Source organism: Ceratotherium simum, chromosome 22 (genome assembly GCF_057802395.1).
Source record: "Ceratotherium simum simum isolate JZ-2026a chromosome 22, ASM5780239v1, whole genome shotgun sequence".
Classification (NCBI taxonomy): Eukaryota; Metazoa; Chordata; class Mammalia; order Perissodactyla; family Rhinocerotidae; genus Ceratotherium; species Ceratotherium simum.
In genome coordinates this window covers 37,449,604-37,474,549 of record NC_141921.1, presented here as the reverse complement: position 1 = coordinate 37,474,549, position 24,946 = coordinate 37,449,604, and the positions used below count along the sequence as shown (strand labels likewise).

At 55.5% G+C, this 24,946-nt stretch overlaps 1 protein-coding gene across 1 annotated transcript in view; it reads left to right on the top strand.

Moving 5' to 3' along the window:
• Positions 1 to 2,090: 2,090 nt before the first annotated feature.
• Positions 2,091 to 24,946, top strand: part of IGSF21 (immunoglobin superfamily member 21) — a 245,715-nt gene continuing 222,859 nt past the window's right edge. The window contains exon 1 of the mRNA XM_087445817.1: positions 2,091 to 2,160. Within this exon, the coding sequence (XP_087301943.1) occupies positions 2,091 to 2,160 (70 nt within the window). The remainder of the gene's footprint in view (positions 2,161 to 24,946) is intronic.

Below are 24,946 nucleotides of genomic sequence, written 5' to 3'. Positions count from 1 at the left end.
CTCCCAGCTTGAAGCAGCTTCCCAGCCAGGAAGGCCCTTCCACAGAGTGCCTAGCACCTGGGACGGATCTGGGTTCTGCTAGCTTTTTCCTGGGCCAGAGGTGGTGGGGGGTGGGGGGTGGGCAGAGAGGAGGCAGTCATGGACCGTGCCCCATGGCATGGCTGAGTCAGCCCACAAAGAGGCTGTGGGGGAGAGGTGACCTCAAGCTAACCCTCAGCAACTTGGAGAAGGGGAGACTCAGGTGGGTGAGGGTGAGAGGGAGCAAAGAACAGCCAGCCAAAGGGAGAAGAAAGGTCCTAAGACTCCAGTGTTCCAGCTAGATCCAGCCCAATCAGCCTGGCAGCCAATTAGTCTGATTCAAAAAAAAAAAAAAATTCCCACATAGGGACAAACTGTAATCAAACACCTATTTATAAGGGTTTATTACGATCATTATTATTATTTTACTGAGAGGATCATTCGCCTGTCAGGTGAACGTATGCCTTCAGATCTTCATAAATGCAAATCACTCCTTCCCCCCGGGGTGGGCGGCCGTGAGCCGCAGCACGGCTGCCTTGGGACATGCTGTGGTGAGGCTTGGAGAGGGCCGACAGAGGAGCAGCTCCCTGCCACGGAGCATCTCTGCACAAGGCTCGCCAAGAGAGAGCTTAGCAACCATCCACTGCCCACCGCACTCCCTCCACCCCCTCAAAGGGCTGCTGGAGACGGGACTGGGTATGTACCCACTGCCCGTCTAGGTAAACAGAGCAACAGCCTTCTGAGCCCAGTTCTGTCCCTGGCTGTGCTGGCCTTTCTAGGCCGCAGCTTGCCAATCTCCTGCCAGGGGTGAAATTCCATTCTCTGAGCTTCCCCATCTAACCTCACCCTCAGCCCACTCCAAGGACTAGAGTACCTCTCCCCTCCTAGGAGACCTCGAGGCCCACAGCCAGGCCTGAGGCTCAATGGGGTATGTGTGTGTGCGCCCATGCACGTGTGTGTTGTTGGGAGGATAATGCCTAAATACAAGTCCTAAACCCCACTCCTCAGGCCTGGGGAGAAAAGGCGACAGGCCTGCCAAAAAGGTGACAACATGGTCTCTCCCAAGAGGAAACAACCAGTTCCTTACCCATTCCTGGCTGGATCCAAGAATGTGGCTATTCTTGGAAGAAAGGACAAAGCATATCCCATCTCTGTGGGTTCCTGGGGGAAACCAGCTGTAATTTGGGAAGTTTCAGAACACTGAGGCCACTAATCCTTCTAAGGGCATTAAGAGGTGGCAAGGCCAGTACTCCGGCGCCACACCCTGCCTGCTCTGCTCTGCGGAGGGCACTGCTCTCGCGCGAGGCTGCCTCCCTCCTCACTGGGGGGCGGGGGGTGATCCCAGGGACAGGATTAGGTGGAGGGGGATCAGATGGAGCTTGGCTTCTGGAGGGCAGAGGTGCTGGGTCTGCTGGGGGAGGGTTAAGCAGCTGAGGGCAGCAAGCGAGTTGTGAGTGAGGAGGGGAACCTGGGGGGAGGAGAGGGGTGGGAGACAGGGAGGAGGGGGAGGGGGGCCGGGAGGGGGTGAGCTCTCCTTCTCTCTGCAATAAATCGGCTTAGCGGACGAGAGCCGAACAGCCCAGAAAGGATTAAAGAAAAGTCTGTATAATACAGCGGAGAGCGCGGCAAGGGGAGGGCGGGGGGCGGGGAGAGGGGGAGGGACAGAGGGAGGGCGCGGGGAGGGGGGCGGGCGCGCCGCCGAGAGAGGCGAGCGCGAGGCAGAGAGCGCGATTCGGCTCCAAACTCCGGCGCTGCAGCGGATCCGACTCCGCGCCGCGGTGGGCGCCGCGCGCAGCCGGGGAGCCGGAGAGCCGGGAGCCGCGGCGCGCGGAGGACGCCCCCAGCGCGAGGGTCGCGGCGCCCCGCAGAGCCCGAGCCGAGTCGAGCCCGGCGCCCGGGCGGCCCGGCTGCGGCGGCATGGGGGCGCCCCCGCGGCGCCCCGCGCTGCCAGCCACCGTCTCGGCCGGCGGCCGGAGGCAGGAGCGCGCCTGAGCCCATGGCGAGGGGACCCGCCGCCCCCGCTGCCTCTGCCACCGCCGCCGCCCCGCCACCGCCGCCAGCTCCCGGGCACCATGCAAGCCGGCCCGAGCCTCCGTGGCTGCGTCTGCCTGCTGCTCGCCGCGATCCTGGACCTGGCGCGCGGTGAGTGCGCGGGCGCCCGGCCGGAGCCCCGGAGAGGGACACTCGCGGGGGCGGACCGCGGGGAAGGGCGCGGGCCGGGGTCGCTCCGGAGAGGCTCTGGGTCCGACCACCGGTCCTGGCGTGGGGGCATGTGGAGCTGGTCGGCTTGGCGAGGAGGGAGGATGCCTCCTTTGGAGAGAGCACTCGTGGGTCTGTGCCAGGGTGTGTGTGTGTGTACGAGCGTGTGTCTTTGTTGCGTCTATGTCTGAGGGTGTCCGGGAAGGAGCTGTGTGGAGAGGGTGCGGAAGTGTATTTAGAGATGTGAGTGTGTGTGATGGTGTGTGAGTGAGCGAGTGTCTGGAGGGGTGTTTGAGTGTCGATGTCAGTTACACGGAGGTGTGTGTGTGAGAAAGAGTGAGTGTTTGGGGGTGTGAGCGGGTGCCAGCTTCTCGGTGAGGATATGAAGTGTGTGAGTTTGTGTCATTGTATGTGTGAGCGTGTTAAAGGGTGGTGAGTATGTGAGGTGTGGCTTTTCACGCATGTCCCAAGTGTGCGGGTCTCTCTAGGGGTGTGTGACAGCTGATGACAGTATTGGGGAGGTGGGGAGCATGTAAACACAGGAGGAGAGAGTGTGACACTTGGGCAGGAGTGTGTGCATCTAGGATGTGTGAAGGTGCAGACACATGGGGGTTGTGTTGCTTCGTGGGCCGGCAGTGTGTGTGTATGCGATGGAGCGTGTGGTTCTAGTGTGGAGGGAGGTATGGAGGCGTGCAGGGGCTGAGGAAGTGTGAGCAGCAGTCTATGTGTGTCCCGCATGGACTTGGTCCCAGGCGCGGCTTAGCCGGCTGGAAGGGGGTTGAAGCTGAGCGGGGTCCACAGAGCGACCGACCGGTGGCTCCGCAGCTCCAGGGTCCGGGGTTCACAGCCGCTTCGGTGCCTCCCGCCGGGCGCCGCAGCCTGGTGGGTCTTAAATGATGCCAGAGCCGAACCTGGCGACCCCGGCACCTTTCGGGCAGTGAGCCGACGCTTTGGCTAGGAGCCTGGCGGGAGGGAGGCAGGACCAGCGAAGAGCCGCGGGCGCGGAGACTAGAGGGTCCGTGTCCTCGATTCCCCCCTAAACCTAGTGCCAAACCTGGGTGCCCAGAACCAGCCCGACTGGAATCACAGCCTGGTTTCACCGCGGAGGGAGAGGGAGACGCGGGGGCGCCAAAAAGTAGCCATTGTGACCGTAGCCCAACAGCGAGATGGGGGCGGGGGTCAACTCTGTCCTCTGCCATATGCCTTGTCCTACCGGGAGCCTAGCGAGGTTCTGAGACTGCCTGCCAGGAAGGGGTGCCCTCCTAAAATAACCCCACTGCCTTCTACCCCGAGGTCCTTGGAGAGTGCTGGGTCTGCGGATGGGAGAAGCCGCAGAATTTGGGTCTGAATGGTGGTCCAGCTGGCAGGGAGGGGGAGGGATTGGTGTGGCCCAGAAGGAACGCAAGCCCTGTACTTTGTCCCCCTACCCTTGGAGCAAGAGACTTTCCAAAGCGGATTAAAAGCTCCCCCCGACTTTGGGGTGAGGGCTCCCTCCCTTGGATGCCTCTAGAGGGAAAGGTTATATGGGAGGGTAGGGGGGCAGGTCCGGTTCCAGCGCTACCGAGAGGGCACTGGGCTTTGTTGAAAACCACTGGAACCCTCACCTGGACATTGCAGGGAGCGGGGGTTGGAGGTTGGAGGCAGGAAGGGAGCATCCCTTCCCCCGGAATGCGCAGAACAGAGAGACGCGGCAGGTGTGGGGACGGCGACTGATGGGAAAGGCTCTGGTGGGAAACCCCGCTCCGTCAAGACCCCACCCTGCAAGCTCTCCCCAGAACCCGCGAGCAGCGTTCTCCGGGCTGCCGAACTGCGGAGAGCCGACCCGGCGTCCCGGCGCCTCCGCTCCCCTCGCCCGCCTCTGCAGGCTGCGGGAGGCGGGGGCTCGGGCGCCGGAGGAGAGCGCATCTGGGTCGGGGAAGCCGGCGTGGCCTTTGAGCTCCGCTGCTCAGGGTGAAGGAAGAGCGCCGACCGGGATCGCGGACAGGAAACTTTCCGAGCCTGGGGCGCGGGCGGGGGTCCCGGGCCGCCAGGGAACCCTCTCTTCTCCGCAGAGGAGACGAGCGTGCACGAGGGTGGGGTCCGTCGTTCCCGATTCTAAGTCAGCGCCCACGAGGGGGCGGGGGTACGAGACGAGTCCGTGCGAGATGCAAGAGGCCGGCTTGCCGGAGGAGGGCGCCCTTCGTGGATGTGACGAGAGCCGTGCACCTGGCAGTTGGTTTTGCCGGGCCATCTGCCAGGGGCTGCCTCGGAGGCGGGGAGAGCAGAATCCAGGGCAAGCGTTCAGAAACATGCCTGCCCAGTGGGGGGCGATGGCGGTCACTCCTAGGCAGGGGCATGGCCAGTGCGCCCTCGCCTAGTCTGTCCCTATGGGTCGCAGGGCAAAGGGGCTCAACTTTGGAGAGGTGTGTCTGTGAATTGGGAGGAGAAAGGAGTCCGCTGAATACAGGACTGGCTGGACCGGAAGTCCTGCCCCTGGCTTCCCACTCCCCAGTATCTGATTCTCCAGGGGGGAGACACATTTCTCTGGTCTCCCAGAGCACCCAGCAGCGCCCTGTGCTTACCTGGCCCGGGCGCTTCTGGGGAGGAGGTCCTGCACTTGTGCCTGTGTAGTGGTGGGGGACAGAGGGGGCACCGGGGATTGGGACGGGAGGGGGAGGGGGAAGAGGGTGGTTCCTGGACCTGCCTCTTTCGCCCTGGGAAATTCTCCTCGAAGAGTAGTGGGTGGGCAGGCCCAAGTCAGGGCGAGTAAAGGCCCCAGCCAGAAGCCCCCCAGTCCTCTCTTTGCAGCCGCGTGTCAGCAGGCGGGCGGGATGACGGGGCTGGCTCGGCTGGGCCGAGGCCGCCGCAGGACTGAGACTGCGGGGGCTGTGCGCGCGCGAGCTGGCGTGACGACTTTATACATTCATCCCGTTCCCCACCCCCATCGCGCGCCTGGACACAGCACGGTTCCGCTCAGCCCCGGGCAGGCAATTTAAGAGCCCTGCCCAGTGCGGGCCGCCCCGCCCACGCCTGGCCCCACCCCCAGCCGTAGACTCCACCCTCTTCCCACCCCAGATGCAAACCGGAGTTTTTCTGACAGGTTGAACTAGTTTTTGCTTTTCAAGTGCAGAAAATGTTAGAACTGGAGGCAACCTCCGAAATCACTTCAGGGGTTCTGAAACTTCTGTTTTTTAGTAAGAGAAACCGTTTAGAGTGGGCACTGATTGTCACCCTTTCCCTAATGCCTTGGGAAAGATGGTAGGCACAAAAGAAGAGTGGTGCTGGTCACTGCGGGGTCCTCCCACACAAGTCTCCTTCAACAATTTAAGAATCTAAGATTGCTTCTTTCCCAACACCACAGCTGGATATTCGTTTCCTGAAGAGCCACGGTTATGTGGATCAGCTGCAGTGTGTCCAGCTCACGCTAGCCTCTTCACAGCCCTCTTGTACACTGCAAGATGGGTTTCAGTTCCTCTTGTCACAGATTAGGAGACTGAGGCTCAGAGCTTTAAGATTTGTTAATGACAGGAGTACAGGCTCCTTCCAGCTCCTGCTGGGTCTAGCCTCCGGCTCCTTCCTTTCCGTCTTCCCTCTCTCCGGCTGCAGAGACTTCCTTGGGTAGGGCATCTGGGGCGGGGGGCAAGGTACCAATGATGCCTTAGACTGGCCTGGCTACCCTGACTTTTCAGAACACCTGTCACACACACACTTGAACCTCACTACAGTTGGGGGAAGGGGTGGAGGGGAAGGAGTTGGAGGACTTGAAGTGACTCGCTCAGGTGTCTGGGTTACAGTAGTCAGGACTCCAAATGCAGAGGCCCAACGAAGAGGAGGCTGGTTAGTTTTGTGAACTGGGTGTCCTAGGATCCACGCAGGTGTCTAACCTGGCTTACCACCCTGCCCACCTCTGCTGCATCCCTAGGCCACTTGAAATTCATGTATGCATGAATTTATGCAAACACTCAACAAATGTTTATTGTATACTGCCTATGTGCCAGGCGCAGTGCTAAGCATTGGGAACATGGCCCTGAACATGAGAAGGGAGTCCCTGCCTTTATGGTGCTTACAGCTTAGTGGAAAATTGATTCCTCACTTAGAGGGAGGAAGTGGCTATATCTCTGACATTAATTGAGCTCTCACTCTATGCCAAGCATTGTGCCATGTGCTCATTGTTCTTGACTCATTTAATCCTTACAACCACTCTGAGAGGTAAAATTAGCCCTATTTTTCAGAAACGGAAACTGAGGTTCAGAGAGGTTAAGTGACTTGTCTACGGCCACCCAGTCAGTAAGTGGCGAGCAGAGACTCAGACCCAGAACTGTCTGACTCTTTCCCTCTGTGCTCTGCTGTCTCCTAGTGAGGATGGACCTCGGTCACGTCCTTGGCTCCAGCCACATGGACGGTTGCAGTGTATCCAATCCCCTGTCTAGATGTTTTACTCCTTCCCAAACCCTATTTGAGATAGAATTATCCTGTGTGTCCATCTGCACAGATGGGAGAGGAGGTGTCACTGTCTCGTCATCACCGAGAGAATGAATGGGCATCTATTGTGGGCAGGGCACATCTGAAAAGAGAAAGACCTACAGCCATGACCCTCATCACAGTGCGGTAACAAGTTGGGCATGTTCCTGAAAAGATGAACGATAATCCAGGTGGAAATCTGTGGATACCTGCTAGATACCAAGTGAACTGATGTCCCTTTCAGGAAGTTCTTGGGGGAAGAGTGGTTACTTGAGGTATTAAGGAGATGCTTCAGAGGGGACGGAGAACTTGAGCTAGACCTTGAAGTAAAGAGAGGACGTTAATAAGCTGAGGGCTAGGGAGGGAAATGCTCTCTGCATGAGCAAAGAGCTGGAGGCAGGACTGTGCATGGTGGGACCAGCTCAAGTTAGACCTCTCCCTAGAGTCTAGTTGAGGCCTGGGAGAAGGACGTGTCCTATTACTGATAGCCACCGTGTCTTGCACACTGGTAGATGTTCTTTATGCGTTAAATGCTCTCCACAGTCTATGAGGCAGTGTCGTTAGCCATGTTTTCCAGATGAGGACGAGAGGCCCAGGATCTTTCTCTCTCTCTTCCTCCCTTCTTTTCTTTTCTTTCTTAAATAATAAACGAGGCTCAGGATCTTTCTTAAGTGGAAGAACTGGGAGTTTCAAACCCAGGTTCAACCCAGAGACATTTCTGCTCCCGGAGGAGAGGAGAAACTGTTTAGTTTTTCAACACTGGAAGGAGGAATGCAGCAGCTCTCCCATTTGCGAGAGGATGCAGAGTCTTCCATTTTAAATGGTACATGTCAGTGGTGGTGAAATGGATGATATCACTTCCTAAGAGGTGTCTGTCTTCAGGATGCAGTTCATGGGAAGGAACCAGGGGATGCGATCCTGGAACCCACCTTTACACTTTCAGTGGGGTCCAGTAGCAGAGGGAGCCCATGATCACCAAGACCTACTGGCCAAGATTCCATAGATGGAGCAAATAGATACCACGTGCATGGAGCTGGAGGTGTACCGAGAAGCAGCCCAAAGGAACGGAAAAGGACATTGTGACACCCAGGAAGGGAATCTGGAGTTTGGCTTGTCCGCTAGCCATTCCTACATCTCTTGGCAACACACCAGATTTGCTTTGGGGAATTATGTACCCTCTCCAATTGCACGCCATCTTGGTAGGTGGCACAATCAGGTAAGGGACCCCCACGATGAGCCCGTCAGACACACTCTCCCTGGAATTTGAATATGGAGCAGAGGAAGACTGAGAACCACTGGAAAGTCCCCCTTGCCAGTGGGGGCCCCCAAGGAACTGTATTTTGCTGGTTTCCTGAGGCTGGTAATGATGGGGCCTACCTTGCAGGGTGCTGACTGGATGGAACGAGTCATTACATGCAACACTCTTAGCTCAGCCCTGTGGGCTCTGATGGTTGTTACCAGGATTAACCGTGGTTACACCAGACCTGCTCCAGCTCAAGTGGTGGGTCCTCCCAACACCGGGGGCTTCAGATTGACCTTGCGTTCCATAAACTTCCTCATAAGGTCCCACCAGTTACTTTTTTTTTTGGCTTGAGTTGTCCAGAATCAATTTGTGCCGCTTGCAAGAAAAGGACCCCACTTGCTCCCCTCCCTAGGCATGATGAGCCTCAGAGTTGCAGGCTGGCCACTCTTGGTAACACCTGGAGGATGGGTCATGGCCTGCTGGCTGGAGGTGACCTGCTTGCTCCCTGTCTTTCCCTGGAGGCCCAAGATATCCCCCGCCCCATATTGAGTGCAGTCCGAGATCCAAGTTGTTTCTCCCCGAGAAAAGCGGGGATGGAGCCGGTCTCACCGTGAACCTCCCATCCCCAGCCCTACTAGACTAGAAGCTCCATGAAGTCAGGGGCCCCATCCGTTCCTGCTCGCTCTTGAATCTTCCCCACAGAGCACATAGTGGGTGCTCAATAGAGGTTGGTTGTTTGGATGAATAAGCCACCTTTGGCCTTTAGACATGTGCATCCTGGTTTAGAAGAGGGCTGGGTACATGTCTTTCTACAGAAAAGTGAATGAAAAGCCTTACAGTGTGCGGATTTTAGGCTGGCTTCACAGGTGAACTGCCTATTAGCAAAGTTCTGCTCCTGGAAGTACATCTGTCTTTCTGGAGGCTCTCAGATACTCAAAGTGGTAGAGACTGTGACTCCAGACATCCAACTCTCTACCTGCTGGGACTACTCGACAGTTGACAAAATGCTTCTATACCCATCGCTCCATTGAGTCCTCACATCAGACGTGAAGGTGGTTATCTTGTACCCATTGAAGACACCAGGGAGACTGAGGCTTCGGGAGATGAAAAGATGGTGGTAGGAGGTGGCTGGACTGGAATCTGGGTTTGGCTGCAAGCCCAGCCTTCCTTCCCTCCCCTCCCCATTGCGATGCTTCAGTCAGCCCACAGGGGTCCGAAATGAGACAGGCCAGCTCCCCGTGAGCTCACAGGCCAGTAAACTTTGACCAAAAAGTATGCACTGTGAGCTGGGTGCTGTCGTAGCCACTTTGTCGATGTGACCTCCTCTATCCTCCACTGCCGTCCAGATGGGTGTTACATCCCCAGTCCCCAGGCGAGGATGCAGATGTGCCCGTGGTCACAGCCTGGAGACCAGAGCCCGCCATCTCTCTGCCCCACAGACTCGGCCTGCTCAGCGGTTTCTGGGTCTAGCTTCACCTCCCCCCTCCTCCCCCACTTCTGCCCTTTCTTGGCTCCAAGAGCAGACATCTGCCCTCAGCCAGCACAGCACTTGACTCCCCGTAAACCTCCCTCCAAGTCTCTACTCGCCACTTCCCGCCCTCCACACTCCCCCGCCCCACCCCTGCTGACCCAGGTGTCCCCAGGAGTGCTGGCAGCGGCACTTTGGGCAACCCTGTTGAAACGGCCCTCCTCTGGGGCTGGAGGTGCTCATGGGTTGGATTCCCTACTGGACAGAAAGCTCTTGAAGGCGGGATCCCTGCACCCCCAGCCCTGGCCTGGGGCCCGGCTCTGAGCAAATCCTCAAGGTGTGTTTGTTGAATGAATGATGTCTCCCCTGAGCCTGAGGTTCGGTCCAGACACTAGGCCAGGGCCTGTTTCCTGGCCCAGCTCGGTCACCTCTGGAAGTCCTTTCCAGTGTGAGGATGTGTTCGTTGTCCAGCTCTGCCCACCCTCACTCACACTGGCATCACGACTGGCATCTGGGGAATGAGCCAACAGGAGAAGGTGGGAGAAGACCAAATGGCTTCCTGTTCCCTCTGGGTTCTCCTGGGGGGGGCGCTGTCCTTTATTGGTGATGGGTGGGGGGTTTGGGGAAGAAGGAAGGAAGGAAAAAACACACACTGAGCAGCTACCATGTGCCGAGCCCCGTGGCAGCCGTGTTCACACATAAAGTCATGTTAAATCCTCCCAGAGACTCCCGTTTGGGAGCCAGTATTCTCCCCATTTTCCAGATGTGGAATGAGGCTTAGAGAGGTGGTGTGATTTGCCTAAGGACCCACTGCTGGCGTGGGGGGCAGAGCTGGATTCGCAGCTGGGCGTTGATTGCACATCTCTTTCCAACTCTGTGTGTTTATAGCTTGAAATTGACCACAGCAGGAGCATTTACACCACAAAAATCAGCAAACACTACAGATCAGGGCTCCCCTCACCCCAGAACTGGTTGTTGCCCTCACCAGCACACCACTGGGCATGCCCCTCCTTCCTCAATCACTGTCTCTGTGGAGCAGCCACCTGGTGTTAATGTACTTTGGTTCCCATCTGAATTGGGTTCGAATCCCAGCAGGGCCGCTTCCTAGCAGAGTGTCCTTGGGCAAGTCACTACCTCTCTGAGTCGTGGTTTCCTTGCCTTTTGAAAATGGAGGGTGTTGTGGGGATAAATAAGATAATGCATGAATGCCGCTGGCATGTCATTGGCCCTCAGTCATTGGCTTTCTCTTCCTCCTGACTGCCAGGGTGGGCTCAGCCGGCCATGGCGTCTCTCGGAAATGCAGAGAGGGCTCATGCTTTCTGCTCCCTCCCCTGGAAGCTGACCCCCTCACCCCCAGTCAGGGGGTCCAGTCACTTCCATTAATTGAGCAGCTGCCCCAGCCTCATTCTGGGCTTGCAGAGACCCCCCCTCAAGGAGTTTTGGGGTGTTGGCAGCCCCACACGGCATGAACGCATTTGAGAACCATGAAAGATCATATGTAATAAATGGCCTGTACAGGGCCACCAAGGATAAATCCCTGGGGATTAAAGGGAGCGGCCCAGGAAGGCTCTGAGGGATTGAAATGATCTTGATCTTGACAGGTAAGGAGGGAACCCCAGGCAGGGGGAACAGCACATGCAAAGGCCTGGAGGAGGGACTCTGAATGCTGCCTGATGTGTGAGGGCTGGGAGGCAGGGAGGCAGCTGGCCTCACTTGAGTATAAGGTGCTTGTTGAGAAGCTGGGCATGAGGTTGGAGTTGTTGCGGAGGCCTGCGGGCCAGGGCGAGGGGTCTGGGTATGAGCCCGGGGGCCGTGGGGAGCAGTTGAAGAGAGAGGAGTGAGTTCCCAGAGCAATGTTCTAGGAAGATTAATTTGGCTTTTCTGGGCCACCTGAAGCTGGAAACTCCTTGGAACCTCCATTGGGTTATAAATGATTGCTCTGGGATGCCCAAGGAGACAATGGCCTCAGGAAGAAATGCCATCACTTGGAGACTGCCCGCCTCTCCTGGAGTGTCCAGACCTGGCAAGGAGGGAAAACCAGGCCCCTGCCAAGGCCCTGCCAAGATGGCACGGCCTGGAATGGGGCTGCTCCAGCCAGAGCATATCCCTTGGGCCTGAATCAAGAGTGATGGGAGTAGCTTCTCCTGTGGAGAAGCTTCTAGTTCCTCAGGGGGCATGGGCTCTGGGGTCTGACCAGGGTTCAGATCCCATCTCCACCAGTTATCCAGCACGTGAACTCAGGTAAACTCTTCATTGCTTTCAGCCTCGATTTCTCCAACTGAACGTGCGGCTCATCATGGTGGTCTCGTGGGGTGGGGGCTACTGGGAAGGGTAAGCTACACAAATGAGGAGTCTGCCTGCGTGGTGCCTGGCACACAGTAGGTGTGTGACAAGTGGATCCTGCTGCTATAGTGATGCTTGGCTTCCTGCCATGTGGTGGAAACCCCTATGTGAAGGGGAAGAAGTGTTTATGAGTCCCGATGCCCGGGAGGAGGGGGTACGCTGTAGGTTTCCCCACATGGAGCACTAAATGAGTCCTCAGGCTTGGAATTTCAGAGCGTCAGAGCAGGAAGGGAGCTGAGCAGTTATCTGCACGATCTCCTTCCCCCCATTTTGAAGCTGAGAACACTGAGGCCGGAGAGAGGACCGACTCTTCTGTGGGTGCACACACTGTGCATGACGTGGGGGGCAGGCCTTCTCCCTCGAGGTCCTGGGGGCCATCCCAGGGCACAGTCAGGCAGACCCACCATCCTGAGAGCCTTGCGCGGGGGAGCATCAGGGTCCCCAGACTTGGATGGGGGTCTTGGCAGCCCTCCAGTGGGGAGCGACCCCCCAGACTCATAAATCAGAGGAGCAGCTTGGGAGTCGCCAGGGAGAGGGGCAGCTGAGCCACTGGGTTTTTTTGTCCCTTTGCCAAGCTGTTCCCTTGCCCTTTTGTTTCTTTCTGCAGAGGCACTCGCGCCCCTCCGATGGGGTTGTTTGTCACCAGTCGTTGGCGCCTCCATTATCTCCCCAGCACCACCTCTTCCTCCTCTCTCCCTAACGCTGCCCCAGAGGAAGGCGTCCATCACGGGATGCCCTGGCACCGTGCTGGGCTGGGCGGGAGGAGGGGGCATCGCGGGGCAAGGATGCACTGGCAGGGTGACGGCAGAGGCTGGCGCGGCCGGAGGGTGGATGGCATCCACGTCCAGAGCTGGTGCTCACTGCCTGAGGGTGCACGTTTTTGTCAAATGGGTATTCAGGCCACACAATAACCCAAGGCCAGTGCCTGGTTCTGCAGAAGCGGGTGATAAGTTTCTAGTTGTCACCCGGCACCTACTGTCCCCAGCAGGGCGGAGGGAGTGAGGTGGGGGCGGCAAAGGCACCCACATCACAAAGACTTCTTTGTTCTCTTGAGCAGCAGAGAAGTGAGCCGAGCTCAAGTTCAGCTTGGAGAGGAAGAGGCATCATCAGAAGGCGAATTCTAAGACCTATCACTGACTGAGGAGCCTGCTGGGAGGGGAAAGGCAAGCCGCAGAGGGAGGGATACCCGTTACCTAATGGGGACGATTGAGTGCTTTCCAGGGCAGTCTGAATCCCAGAGAGAGCAATTTCTTGTTGCAGGAAGCAGTATGGTTCATTCATTCATTCATTCTTTCATTCACTGCCTCATTCATTGGTGCAGCGAATATTAATTGATTGCTTCCTGGGGGTCAGGCACCGTGCTGTTCTAGACATCCAGAGAAGAATGAATAGGCAAGTTCTTGCTCTCATGGGGCTTACAGCCCAGGGCTGGGCTGTTCGATACGTGGCCATGTGTGACGACTGACATTTACATGAAAACTAAGCACAGTGGCTCGGCTTTTATTTAACCGAATTAAACAAAACCCAGCTCTTCAGGAGTACCAGCCACATTTCAAGTGCTTAGTAGCCACACGTGGCTCGTGGCTCCCGTGTGGGTAGCACAGGTTTAGAGAAGACATGTCCATCATTGCAACAAGTTCTGTTGGACAGCGCGGGTCTAGGGCGGTGCTCCTCTTTGGGTGGGGCCTGCCCATTGGCAATAAATAACCAGGGAGATCACGGAGAGGGAGGGTCTTTCCTGTTCCTTTCTCATCCTGCCCTTCTAGTCGTGCCAAGGAGAAAGCCTCAGGCTGATGAAATCATGTCTATAATGCCCTCCATTTCTTGCTAATCTCCGTTTCCAACATACATAGGTCTGGGGCGACAAGCCTTCAGTGAGCTGGAGGGAGCAAGACTTTCACTAACAGTGTTCTGTTTTCATTGTAACTCTTTTTCAATCGCCCTCTGTTTAAGGCAAGTGAGACTGGTTTGCCATTTGGGGCAGTGATTTAAATTCTCTCTCTCTTTTTAAAGTGGCTTATTTAAGTAAAAAATGAGTCGAGTTAAAGAAAAATGTTAAGTAGAGAGCGGAGCAGGTGGCACGCGGATATGGCCAATCTGGGAAGGTGGCGGGTGTGAATGTCTACGGTTGAGAAACCCCAGTTCAGATGGAACGACACGCGCCTTGGAGGCGGACGGAGTAGGGTTCCACTTTCGGTGCCGTCGTTTGTAAGCTCTGTGACGTGGGGACAAGTTACTTTGCTCTACATCAATCAGGTTCCGGCAGGAAATACCGAGCTCGGCTGGGGAGTCTGAGGAGGGCTTGTTAAAGGGACTATTTGTGCGGGGGTGTGGGGACGCCAGAGGGGATGGTGCAGCCCCTGGGGGCTAGGAACATGGGGAGCCGTTATCACTCATAGACTGGAAAGAGGGCTGTGGCCTTGGGTAGAGGAAGCAGCCAACTGCTGGGGACCTGGTAAGGAGCCAGAGGGAGAGACACCCCAACCTCACCCTCCTCCTGCCTTCAAGTCTCTTGCTGGTGCCGCCAGTTGATCAAACCCAAGTGGAAGCCCATATAGGTCGGCCTCCCAGTCACAGAGCAGGTGCAGAGAGGAGGAGAGAGAGCTGGGGCGCAAACGGCAGAGAGCTAGCACCATCCTGCTAAGCCTCAGTCTCCCCATCTGTACAGTGGGGATTGTGTTACCACCCAACGGAGTGGCTGTGATGATGAAATGGGACACTATGGGGTGCTAATAATCGATCACTGTTTATGTTAATAACAACGGCAGTAATGAAATGGCTACTCTTGTGCCCAATCCTGTTCCTGAGGCTAGATTTTCCTGAGCCACAAAGTCGCCTATGAATATGGGGCTTTGGGAAGGTGGAACGGGCTTTTCAGGGGCACGTGACTCTGAAGGGAGAACATTGCAGTTTGCAGAGAGGAAACGCCTGCGCTCTCTGCTGTTGCTATTGACCTTTGCGCTGTGTCGTCTCTGCTCCAGACTCCTCAATGTCCCTGCACCTCCCTTGCCCCCTGGTCCGTCTCACTGATTGATTACTCCACCCCGGGGCACACCGATTCGTCATTCCCCAGTCTATTTTCCACCCTATTTCCCACGAAGAGATTCTTTCTGCTTAGATCCATTTAGGTCATCTTTCCTGCCATCCCCGCTGGCTCCGACCATGTGCCGCCTGGGCCACATCAGTCATGAACCCGCGCAAAGCTCCCTCCTTCCGAGTGGAGAGGCAGGTGCTCTTCAAGTCTCAGCTACTCTTTCTGGAGGCTCCTTGCCCCTTGCAGGTGGGGGAGAAGGAGGGTCCCAGTGAGGAAGTTAGCCCTTTGGACCACCAGATCTTTATCCCTCACCTGAAAGCTGAACGTGCCGATGCCACTGGCAGAGGGCTCGTCTCAGTGGAGTAGCCGGCATTCGGGGAGTAGCTGGCTTCTAAAGGGAGCTGACCATTTCTTGGCAAAACTTCCACCAACAGCCCCCTCAGCTCCCAGCCTCTCAGTTGGCTGAGGTGGCTTCTCTCGCGCCCCTCTATTTTCCTCTGTCCAGCCCTTTTTTCCGTCTACCTTGACTGTTCAAATTGACTTTGATGAGGACTAATTTTGCCAGTTGGAATTCATGAGACGCTTACACTGTGGGTACTTTGCTGAAATTGCTGTGACAAATACCAGAGGCAATTTCTTCTCTGGCTCATTCTCTAAAGTGCTCCGGGCAAGACAGAGCGCCCCTGCCTCCCGCCCACACGCCGTCCATGGACAGTGCCATCTTCCGCCAGCCCTGCTATCTGCCCTGCCCCGATGCAGAGGGGTCTCCACCCAGCCTCCTGGCTCAGTGGCAGTGTGACCCTCCGTGGGGGATCGATTGCTCACTGGGGATAAAGATGCCTTAGGAAAAACTCCACCAACAGTCCCCTTGGGTCTCAGATTCCAAGTTGGCAGAGGTGATGTTTCTTTATTCACCCCCCTTTCTGTCTACCTGACTGCTCAAATGACTTTAATGAGGACTCATTCTCCAGTTGAATAAGGGGCTGTGTTCTGCAGGCTGGTCCTCCCTCCGTGCTGGCTGCGGGGCCTCCATCTCAGCGCTGGGGTGCTAACTCTGGCTCCTTGGGCAGGGTCCTGGGTCCCAGGGTCAGCTTTTGTCACCCATGAGTCTCATCTCTCTGGGTGGTGGGAGTGCTCCCTTCTGGTCGGCCAACCTTCAGTCACCCCTTCACAACATTGGTCATATCTACATCCGTCCGTACTATTATTTACCTCATCATTTTCTTAAAATCAAATTTAAATTGATTCCCTCTTTTTTGATTTGTTTTGTGCAAAGGTATAACGTAGAGCCTTGTTATACTGAGTGTATATATTTTTCTTAGTTCATATTAACATAAACATGTGACTATTTGAATTTTTTAAGAAGCTTTTCCATACCACCCAGCATCATGCTGAGAGCCACACCAGTTTGGTAGAAAGGGCACCAGCCTCAGAGTTATGAGCCCCAGGATCTGATTTCAACTCTCCATTAACTTGCTGCATGACTCGCTTACCCCCCTCCTCTGAGCCTCGGGTCCGTAAAATGAGGGGTGAGTCTGCATGATCCGGTTCTAAGGTTCTTTGACGGGTAATAATATTGGGAAGGAGAGTCCCATCTATGTCCCAGATATTTCCTTTAAGGCATATTTGATGCTCCCAAATTCCCCCCTTTGGGATGAAGCGCCCTGCCCCCAGTAGACCTTGCTGAAGGGCAGCCGTGTCAGTGACGAGGGACACACCAGCAGCCGCTCATTTCCTCGGAGCACAGACTGGGCCTCATTTCCATTCCACTCAGCAGTCGTTCCCTGAGCACCTGCTCTGGGTCGGGTCCTGTGCTCGGGCTGGCGCCACAGGGACCAGCAAGACCCAGCGTCTGTCCTCAAGGAGTTCACAGTCTCCTGGGGCAGATAGGCAGGCACACAAATAAATTACAGGGTAATATTGCAAATTCTAAAATTGAAAGAGCTACCAAGTCCTGTCAGGAATGCAGAAGAGGGAATAACGAATCTGCCTGAGGTGCTGGGGAAAGTCAATTTATCACCAGAGAGGTTAAGCCACCTGCTCGGGGTTGCACAGCAGTGAGTGGCCAGGCTGAGTTTGAACCAGGATGTCTCACCTTGTAACGGCTTTCTATGCTCTTGGCACCTTGCTTCCCTGCCAGGGGCCCCTTCAACTTGGCCTTTTGTGTTCTAGGGCTTTCCAGACCGTCCGTGCTGACCCTACGTGGCTCTCGGGGCGGGGTCTCCAGCAGCAGCCTGAGCTGGCCCTGGACTCCGTGGCTGGGCCACTGTGGAACGCCGCAGGCCTTGCCCCTCCCTGCCTCGGCAGTCACTGGGTGGCAGTTCGGTTCTGCTCTGCTGTCTCTGGCCTCGTTATTATTATTATTTCTTTCCAGCATGCTTCTAAAAGCTTCCTGCAGAGAGCACACAATCCGGCTCTTTAAAATTTAAAGGGTTTTACTTAAACAATGTTATGTCCCTCACAAAGGAGACAGAAGAGGCATTTGTGATGGTTATATTTAGTGCAGCGTGTGGATCTGAGCAGATGAGTGTGGGGTTTGGTGGGTGTGGGGGTGACCAGCGAGATCTGTCCATGGCGATGGGAAGGTCTGCAGCTGGTCTCCCTTCCCTCCCTTGCCCCAGAAAGCATGGCCTCAGAGGGGTCTTCTGGGAAGATTGCTGGGGTGCCACCTGAAGAGAACCACTAGGGAAACATGCAGCTAGACCAAAAGCCCTGTCCTCCTGCCACACAGGACCTCAGCACTGAAGACATGGTGCTCTTTGCTGCCCCAGGGCCTTTGCACATGCTGTTCCCTCTGCTGGAACCCACCTCCTTTTTTGGACTCAGTCCTGTTTATCATTCAGGTCTCACCTTAGACGTCACTTCATCCACTCAATATTCATTCAGATATTTTCTGTGTACCTACTGTGTTCACAGCATATGGGGCACAGAGGTAATCTGTGACTCGTCTTCATGTCTCCTGTGCCTGGCGTGATTCTGGTGCAGAGCAGGCATCAGGAAGTGTTTATGGAACTAATAAGAGCCTAAGTGGATGCTGTGGGATCTGGAGGAAGGATTGAGTTGCCCTCCCGTTGCTTAGAGCCTCCTTGGAGATTTGTATCAAAGACACTGTGAACTCCGAATGAGCCAATTAAGCCTGGCAGAGCTATACTTATTCAGGGAAGGAAGGGAGAATCCATTCCTTCCTTCTTTTGATCATCTACCCACCCACCCACCCACCCACCCATCCATCCATCGTTCATCCATCTATCCATCCATCCATCCATCTTCCATCCACCCACCCATCCATCCATCCATCCATCCACCCATCCATCCATCCATCATCCATCCATCCATCCATCCATCTAACCATTCATCAATTCATCCATCTGTCTATCTCTTCTTCCTTCCATCCACCCATCCACCCATCCATCCATCCATCCATCCATCCATTGTTCATCCATCTATCCATCCATCCATCCATCCATCATCCATCCATCCATCCACCCATCCACCCATCCATCCATCCATCCATCCATCCGACAAATTGGACACTTCCTACGTTGCAGGTAGTGTGCTGGGCACTAGATACGGTGGTGAATAGATGAAGATTAAGCCTGCCCTCCTGGAGCTCCCCTTCTAGAGTGTATGACTAGGCAGAGAGTACTCATGAACATATAGCAAAAGGATGGGAAGTGATAACCTCTGTGAAGAAGAAGAAGGCCTGGTAAGAGTGATGGCAAAGTGCAGAGATGCAGGGTCAGGGAGGGGCTCTATTTCTTGATCATCTTCTATGTCCGGGTCCTGAGGCTGCGCAGAGGCATAGTCGCTGCCCTCGATGAATGTGAGGATGGAGAAAGCCAGGATGCGTGTGGCAGTGACTAGGCGAGGTGCACCATCAGGGGGGCCTCCTGTGAGGTTCTGAGGGATGAGCTGGGCCTCAGACAGTGGGAGGCTATAGGCAGGATTTGGCCGAGTCATGGTTTTCAAACTGTGCTCCTGGGAACCCTCGTTTCCCACGGAGGTACCCCCTGGCGTTGCTGGGAGGCCAGAATGTGGGTCAAAGTGATCGTTGAGGGGCCTTGTCCCCAAATCAAGCCGGGAACCCTGCTTTGTCTGTTTTATAGACGGGGCTTCTACTTAAGCTCGACTCTGAGTAAAGGAATTTGAAAATGAGTGTTCTGGATGATGGGGAGGAAGTCTCGACCATCAGGGCTGGAGGAGGGTCTGGGGTTTTTCTGTTTAGGTTCAACCCTACTTTCACTCTACGTGTGGGGAAACTGAGGCCCAAAGGGGCCAATGATTTGTCCCAGGAGGGGGCCATAATTTGGGACAGAAGCCTCTGATTTCTGCCTTTTTCCAAGCTGGAGGGAAGGCCTGTGAGAAAGCCCACCCTGGCCCTGCACAGGAGGCTGAGGGGCCACTCCCCCAACTGTGCCTGCCCTGTCCCCCGGCCCAGCCTCAGAGCGCCCCCTATAAACCTTCCTCCTTTGCCAGCCCACTGGTCTGCCCCACCCTCACGGGAGCCCGGAATTAGACGAAATAGTTTACAATCCCACGCTCCGTTATGTTTTATTAAATGCGCCCATGCTGCTTCCGCTGGCACATCTGCCAGGCCCGGTCCTGGGGCTCCCTCCGCCTCTCCACCCCCACCTCTCGCTGCCAGAGCAGGCGGACAGCTGCCACCCCGTCCCCAGCCCTTCCCTCAGAGCGGGGCCCCAGCCGGGCTGTCAGGTGTCGATGAGATAAAGGGGAGTCCTGCAGGTGAGGACGGATCGGGGATTTAGAATGATCATCCTGTGTGTTCACACATCCCCAGCCCCATCTGGTCCTGCAGCTGCCCCTGGATGGGACTGGTTCAGAGAGATGGAGGGGCAAGTCCAAAGTCACACAGCACAGCGGATGCTCTAGTCCTGTGTTTCTTGCCCCTTCCTGTGCTCCCCGGGCAAATCCGAGAGCAGGCTGACGCTCTCCCCAGGATGCTCATGTTATGTCCGCCAGAGAGCAGAGGGAATGCCTTGCTGTCAGCCCTCCCGGTTTCAGTCTGGGAGCCAGGAGGAAAGCCCTGGCATCCAGAGGTTTCTGGTGGAGAAGCAGCTCTCCACTTCCCTCCTGGTGGGAGGCGCTGTGCCACCTCAGGGGGCCAGGTGGAGGGTGCAGAGTGTGGTCATCTGGATCTACATGGCAGCTAGATCACCTGCTAGATGGGTCATCGGGGGCAAGGCACGTAACCACTCTGAGCCTCAGTTTCTCGTCTGTAAAATGGGAGTGATGACATCTGTCTTGTTGGGGGGATCACGTACGGCATCTGACACCTAGTAGACATTTAATACATGGTGGCACAGGGACCCCGCACTAAAGGAGGAGGGCGTTTAATCAGATCTTCATTGAGGGAAGAGGGGCGTTATAATCATTATTATCATTATTATTAGCTAATACTAATGGAGAGCTCCTTATTCTTTTATCAAATACTTACTGATCTCCTACTGTGCGCTCGAGGAGATGATGCCGAACAAGACAGTCAAGAGCCATGGCCTCATGGGGCTGACGTTCTGGTGGATGAGGCAGAAATAAACAAATAGATAAATAATCTAACTCTGGATGGTGCCATACCAAGAGGAGAGCCCAGCAGTGCCATGGGATGGTGAGGGGCCTGGGGGCAAAGCAGCTTCTCCAGATTGGGTAGTCAAGGAAGTCTTCTTGGAGGAGGTGTCTTTTTTTTTTTTTTTTTTTTTTTGGTGAGGAAGATCAGCCCTGAGCTAATATCTGTTGCCAATCCTCCTCTTTTTGCTGAGGAAGATTGGCCCTGGGCTAACATCTGTGTCCATCTTCCTCTACTTTATATGTGGGACGCCCGCCATAACATGGCTTGATAAGTGGTGCATAGGTCTGTGCCCAGGATCCGAACCTGTGAACCCCGGGCCGCCAAAGCAGAGTGCGCCAACTTAACTACTGTGCCACCTGGCTGGCCCCAAGGAGGTGTCTTTTGAGCTGAAAGGAAGGAGAAAAGAAGCCAGAAAAGCCTGGCTCAGCTCCACCGTTGTGTCTCCCGGCCAGGCTGTGTGTTTGTAGCCGACTCCTTCTCCTGAGGGGCCTTCTCTGGACCCTGCTCCCCGCCACTGGGAACTGGCCACTTCTCATTCCTTGACAGCAGGGCTGCTGTCCATCATGGTACCCCCTTGAGCCCCGGGGCCAAGGCCCAAGGAAGCATGAGGCCAGGGACCGTGTGAGGCACATTCTTGACCTGCTCTCATTTAACTCGTGCAGAACTCGAGGAGGTGGGTCCCGTGGCTTTCCCCGTTTTGTGGATAAGGAACCTGAGACTCAGAGATGGAAGTCTCACAGCTGGTTTGAGGAGGAGCTGAGATTTGAACTGAGGTCTGTCTGACTCCGTCCCTTCTGAATTAGCCGCCACCTCTTGCTGGCTCTGTGTATCTGTGTGTCTAGTGGGAGGACGAGGAGAGGGGAAGAGCCCACTCTCACCTCCTCCTGCTCCACCTCGGACCCCCAGGGTGCCTCTGCTCCGGGGCTGTGGCCTCACGCCAGCGGGGTGAGTTCGCTGGGTGGCAGGGAGCCCACAGAGTATTGATGGCCCTTGAAGCTGGCAGGCGTTGGGAGGCAGAAAGGTATTAATTAGCAGTTATTCCCCGGCCGTGAGGAGATGGATAGAGATTAAGGTGGCGGGCCGCGCGTCCGTTCTGTAGCAGCCGAGAAGCCACAGTAAATCAGGGCTGTGAATTGTTGCTGTAAGAGGGAGATATGTTTTAATCTTATTAGAGGTGTAGCATTACGGGGAGCGAGGCAGGAGAATTCCTCACTCGCGGGGCCCGGGTCAGGAAGGAGGGAGAGAAGGGAACAGGGGCTTGGACCATCTGGGAGGGCACCAGGGTCGAGAACTTTGACCGCTCTTGGGAAAAGGCAGGGGGCATGGAAATGAGAAGTGGGGACTGGGTCAGCAGAGGGGGACCCTCCAGTCTTCCCAAGGGTCTCCACCAGGCTTAGCCCTACTATGCGCCCCCTCCAGGGCCTGCTCATGAACAGAGGGCTCTGGGTTGGACGCTGGTTCAACTGCTGGGCCTGGAGGGGGTTCTGACTCCATGTCTGGGCCTGGCCATGCCCCCGCCCACAGTGAAGGCTCAGAGGGAGAACCGGGTGGTGGGTGGAGGGCAGGAGCCGGCACCTCTGGGTGGGTGGGAGGTGTGAGGAAGAGGATAGAGCCGGCCTGCGAGCAACACCCAAGGCAGGCGCTGAGTCGCACGTTGAATGGCATGACATGGGCATTAGTCCTCCCAACAGCCATGGTGGTTGGCACCTTGTCCCCATGCACAGAGGGCACAGTCGCAGCAGGTGAAGCGACACGCTCAGGTCCTAGCAGCACCACATTGACCCAATTTCTGACGAGTGAAAGCCTGCGAAATTTCTGCTGTAGCACCGACCACCCCCAGCAGCGGCTGTGGGAAAACCCGTGAGATCAGCCTTTGAGTGTGACAAGGGGCTTCGGGACGGGACTCTCTCTCCTTCCTCCTCTCCCCGTCCTCAGTTCCACTCTCCACACCGGGACAAGAAATTCCTGTGGGAGAGAGACTGGGAGGCAGAGGAGAAGGTGGGAAACACAGAGCAGCTGGGATACATCATGAGTACCCACCCTGGGTGAGTGGCTAACTCTCTCTGGGCCTCAGTTTCCCTACCAGATCTCTGAGGGCCCTTCTTGCTAGAACATTCTCTGATTCTGTGTTCCTCCCTTCTTATGTGATCAGTTGCCTAGGTATATCATTTAATCCCCTCCGTAGCCCCTGTGACATAAGCATTATTAGTCCCATTTTACAGATAGTTAAGCTGAGGGGCTCAGAGAGGGTTAGTTACTTGCCCAAGGTTACATAGCTAGTAAGTGTCAGAGCCTAAATTCAACCCCAGGTCAGTCCGCTCTCAAAAGCTCAGCATCCTTTGTACACAGCACCACCATCTGCTTGTCTGACAGCCAGAAAATCATGGAAAAAATAACATTACCTGAGAAGGAACTCGACGCCAGGCCTTCAGGGGAGGGCAGCCGCCCTTCTGTGGGTGTGCCATGGGGCTTCCTGCCGCCCGCCTGCCTCCAGGACCCGTCCATGCCTGGCTGCCCCTTGCCAGCCACTCTGCTCTGCCCTTCGTTCACTTACAGGCAGGCTGAGCCAGCCCTGCAAATGACTCTGACAGCCTGGACAGGGGACCTGGAGTGCCCCTCAGCTCTGGCAGCCTCAGGCGGCCGATGGGGATGTCTTGGAGGTCTCCCTGGGCTGCCAAGGACGGGGCCAGGGCTCTCAAGGGATCCGGCTGCCTCCCGGGGGTGGAAGCCCCGTGTCTCGACGTCCTCGCTTCCTCTCGTCCTGGGAGGAGGGAAGGGGGCTCTTGTGGTTTGAGAAAAGCCCCTCCGGAGAGATAGCAGCTGCCAGAGGAAAGGGCCCAGCCTGGGGGCCTCTGGTCCCTGCTTGCGGAGGGGGACACAGCGGCAGATTTTTGGTTTTTCTTCTCCACGTGTCTTGGTCACAGAAACTACACTGGCGGTGCAGGGATAAACGCCCAGCCAGAGCTTCTGCACCCAGAGGCAGATGAAGGCATCGGTTCCTCCATTTCATGCTGTGGTTCCCTATCTGTACCTCAACTAGGGGCATGCTGTCATGTAAAGTGAATGGATGTGGGAGGCAGGTTCGAATCCTGGCCCACCACGTACCAACTGTGTGACCCTGGGCAAGTTACTTCACCTCTCTGAACCTCAGTCTCCTCATCCATAAATGGGGGCAACAATTAGCTATCATATGTAGTTGCTATAGGAATCAAATGACGTGATTTTATCCCTTCGTTCACTGACAGAATGGTGCACTGTAAAATGTAATGATGTTAGATAGGGTAGCACTTGCTGCTGTGACAAACAGACCCCCAAATTCCACTGGCACAAGCTCAATACAAGTTTATTTTTAGCCTACATTGCAGGTACCTTTGTCGGCAGGTTCCTTTTCTCCACGTGGAGACTCAGGGATCCAAGCTTCTTCCACCATGTGAGTCTGCCATGCTTGGGCCTTCAGAGTCCTCCTTTCCAGCCAGTGGAAGAGGAAAGAGAAAGTAGAGAAGTGTCTGGGAAATGGTGTCCGTGGGGGCGGCAGTTGCTTCCCAGACATGTCTCCATGTGAGCAGCAGGACACGGAGAAGAAGGGTGTGTGTGTGCATTTTTTTTTTGTAGCCAGCTGCTGTCTCTGCTTCAATAAATGTCCCGTGTACTCGCCTGCCTCACTCACTCTATGAAATCAGTAAGGACAGTGTCCCTGTTTGTCTTACTTACCCTGTCTTATTAATTTCTGTAATCCCAGCACCTAGCACTGTGCTGGGCACAAAATATGTATTTATTAAATGTTCAGATTGATGGATGGAGGATGGATGGATGGATGGATGGATGGATGGATGGATAGATGAATGGACGGATGGCTGGCTGGCTGGATGGATGGATAGATGATGGATGGATGGAGGATGGATGGAGGATGGATGAGTGGATGGATGATGGATGAATGGATAGATAGATGATGTATGGAAGATGGATGGAGGATGGATGAGTGGATGGATGATGGATGAATGGATAGATAGATGATGTATGGAGGATAGATGGGTGGATGGATGGATAGATGGTTGGATGGGTAGATGCGTGGGTGAAGGTTGGATGGGTGGATGGATGGATAGATGGGTGGATGGGTAGATGGGTGGGTGAAGGTTGGATGGGTGGGTGGATGGAGGATGGATGGATGGATAGATAGATGATGTATGGAGGATAGAGGGATGGATGGATGGGTGAGTGTAGGTTGGGTGGATGGGTAGATGGATGGATGGATGGAGGAGGGATGGAGGATGGATGAGTGGATGGATGATGGATAGATGGATAGATAGATGATGGATGGAGGATGGATGGATGGATAGATTGATGATGGATGATGATGGGTGGAGGATAGATGGATGGATGGATGGATTGATGGGTGGATGGAGGATAGATGAATGGGTGGGTGGAGGATGGATGGATGGGTAGATGGATGGATGGCTGGGTGGGTGGATGGATGGTTGGATGGATGGATGGATGGATGGATAGACGGATGGATGGATGGAAAGATTGATAGATGGATGGATGGATGGATGAGCAAATGGATGATGGATGGATGGAGGGATGAATGGGTGAGTGGAAGATGGATGGATGGGTGGATGG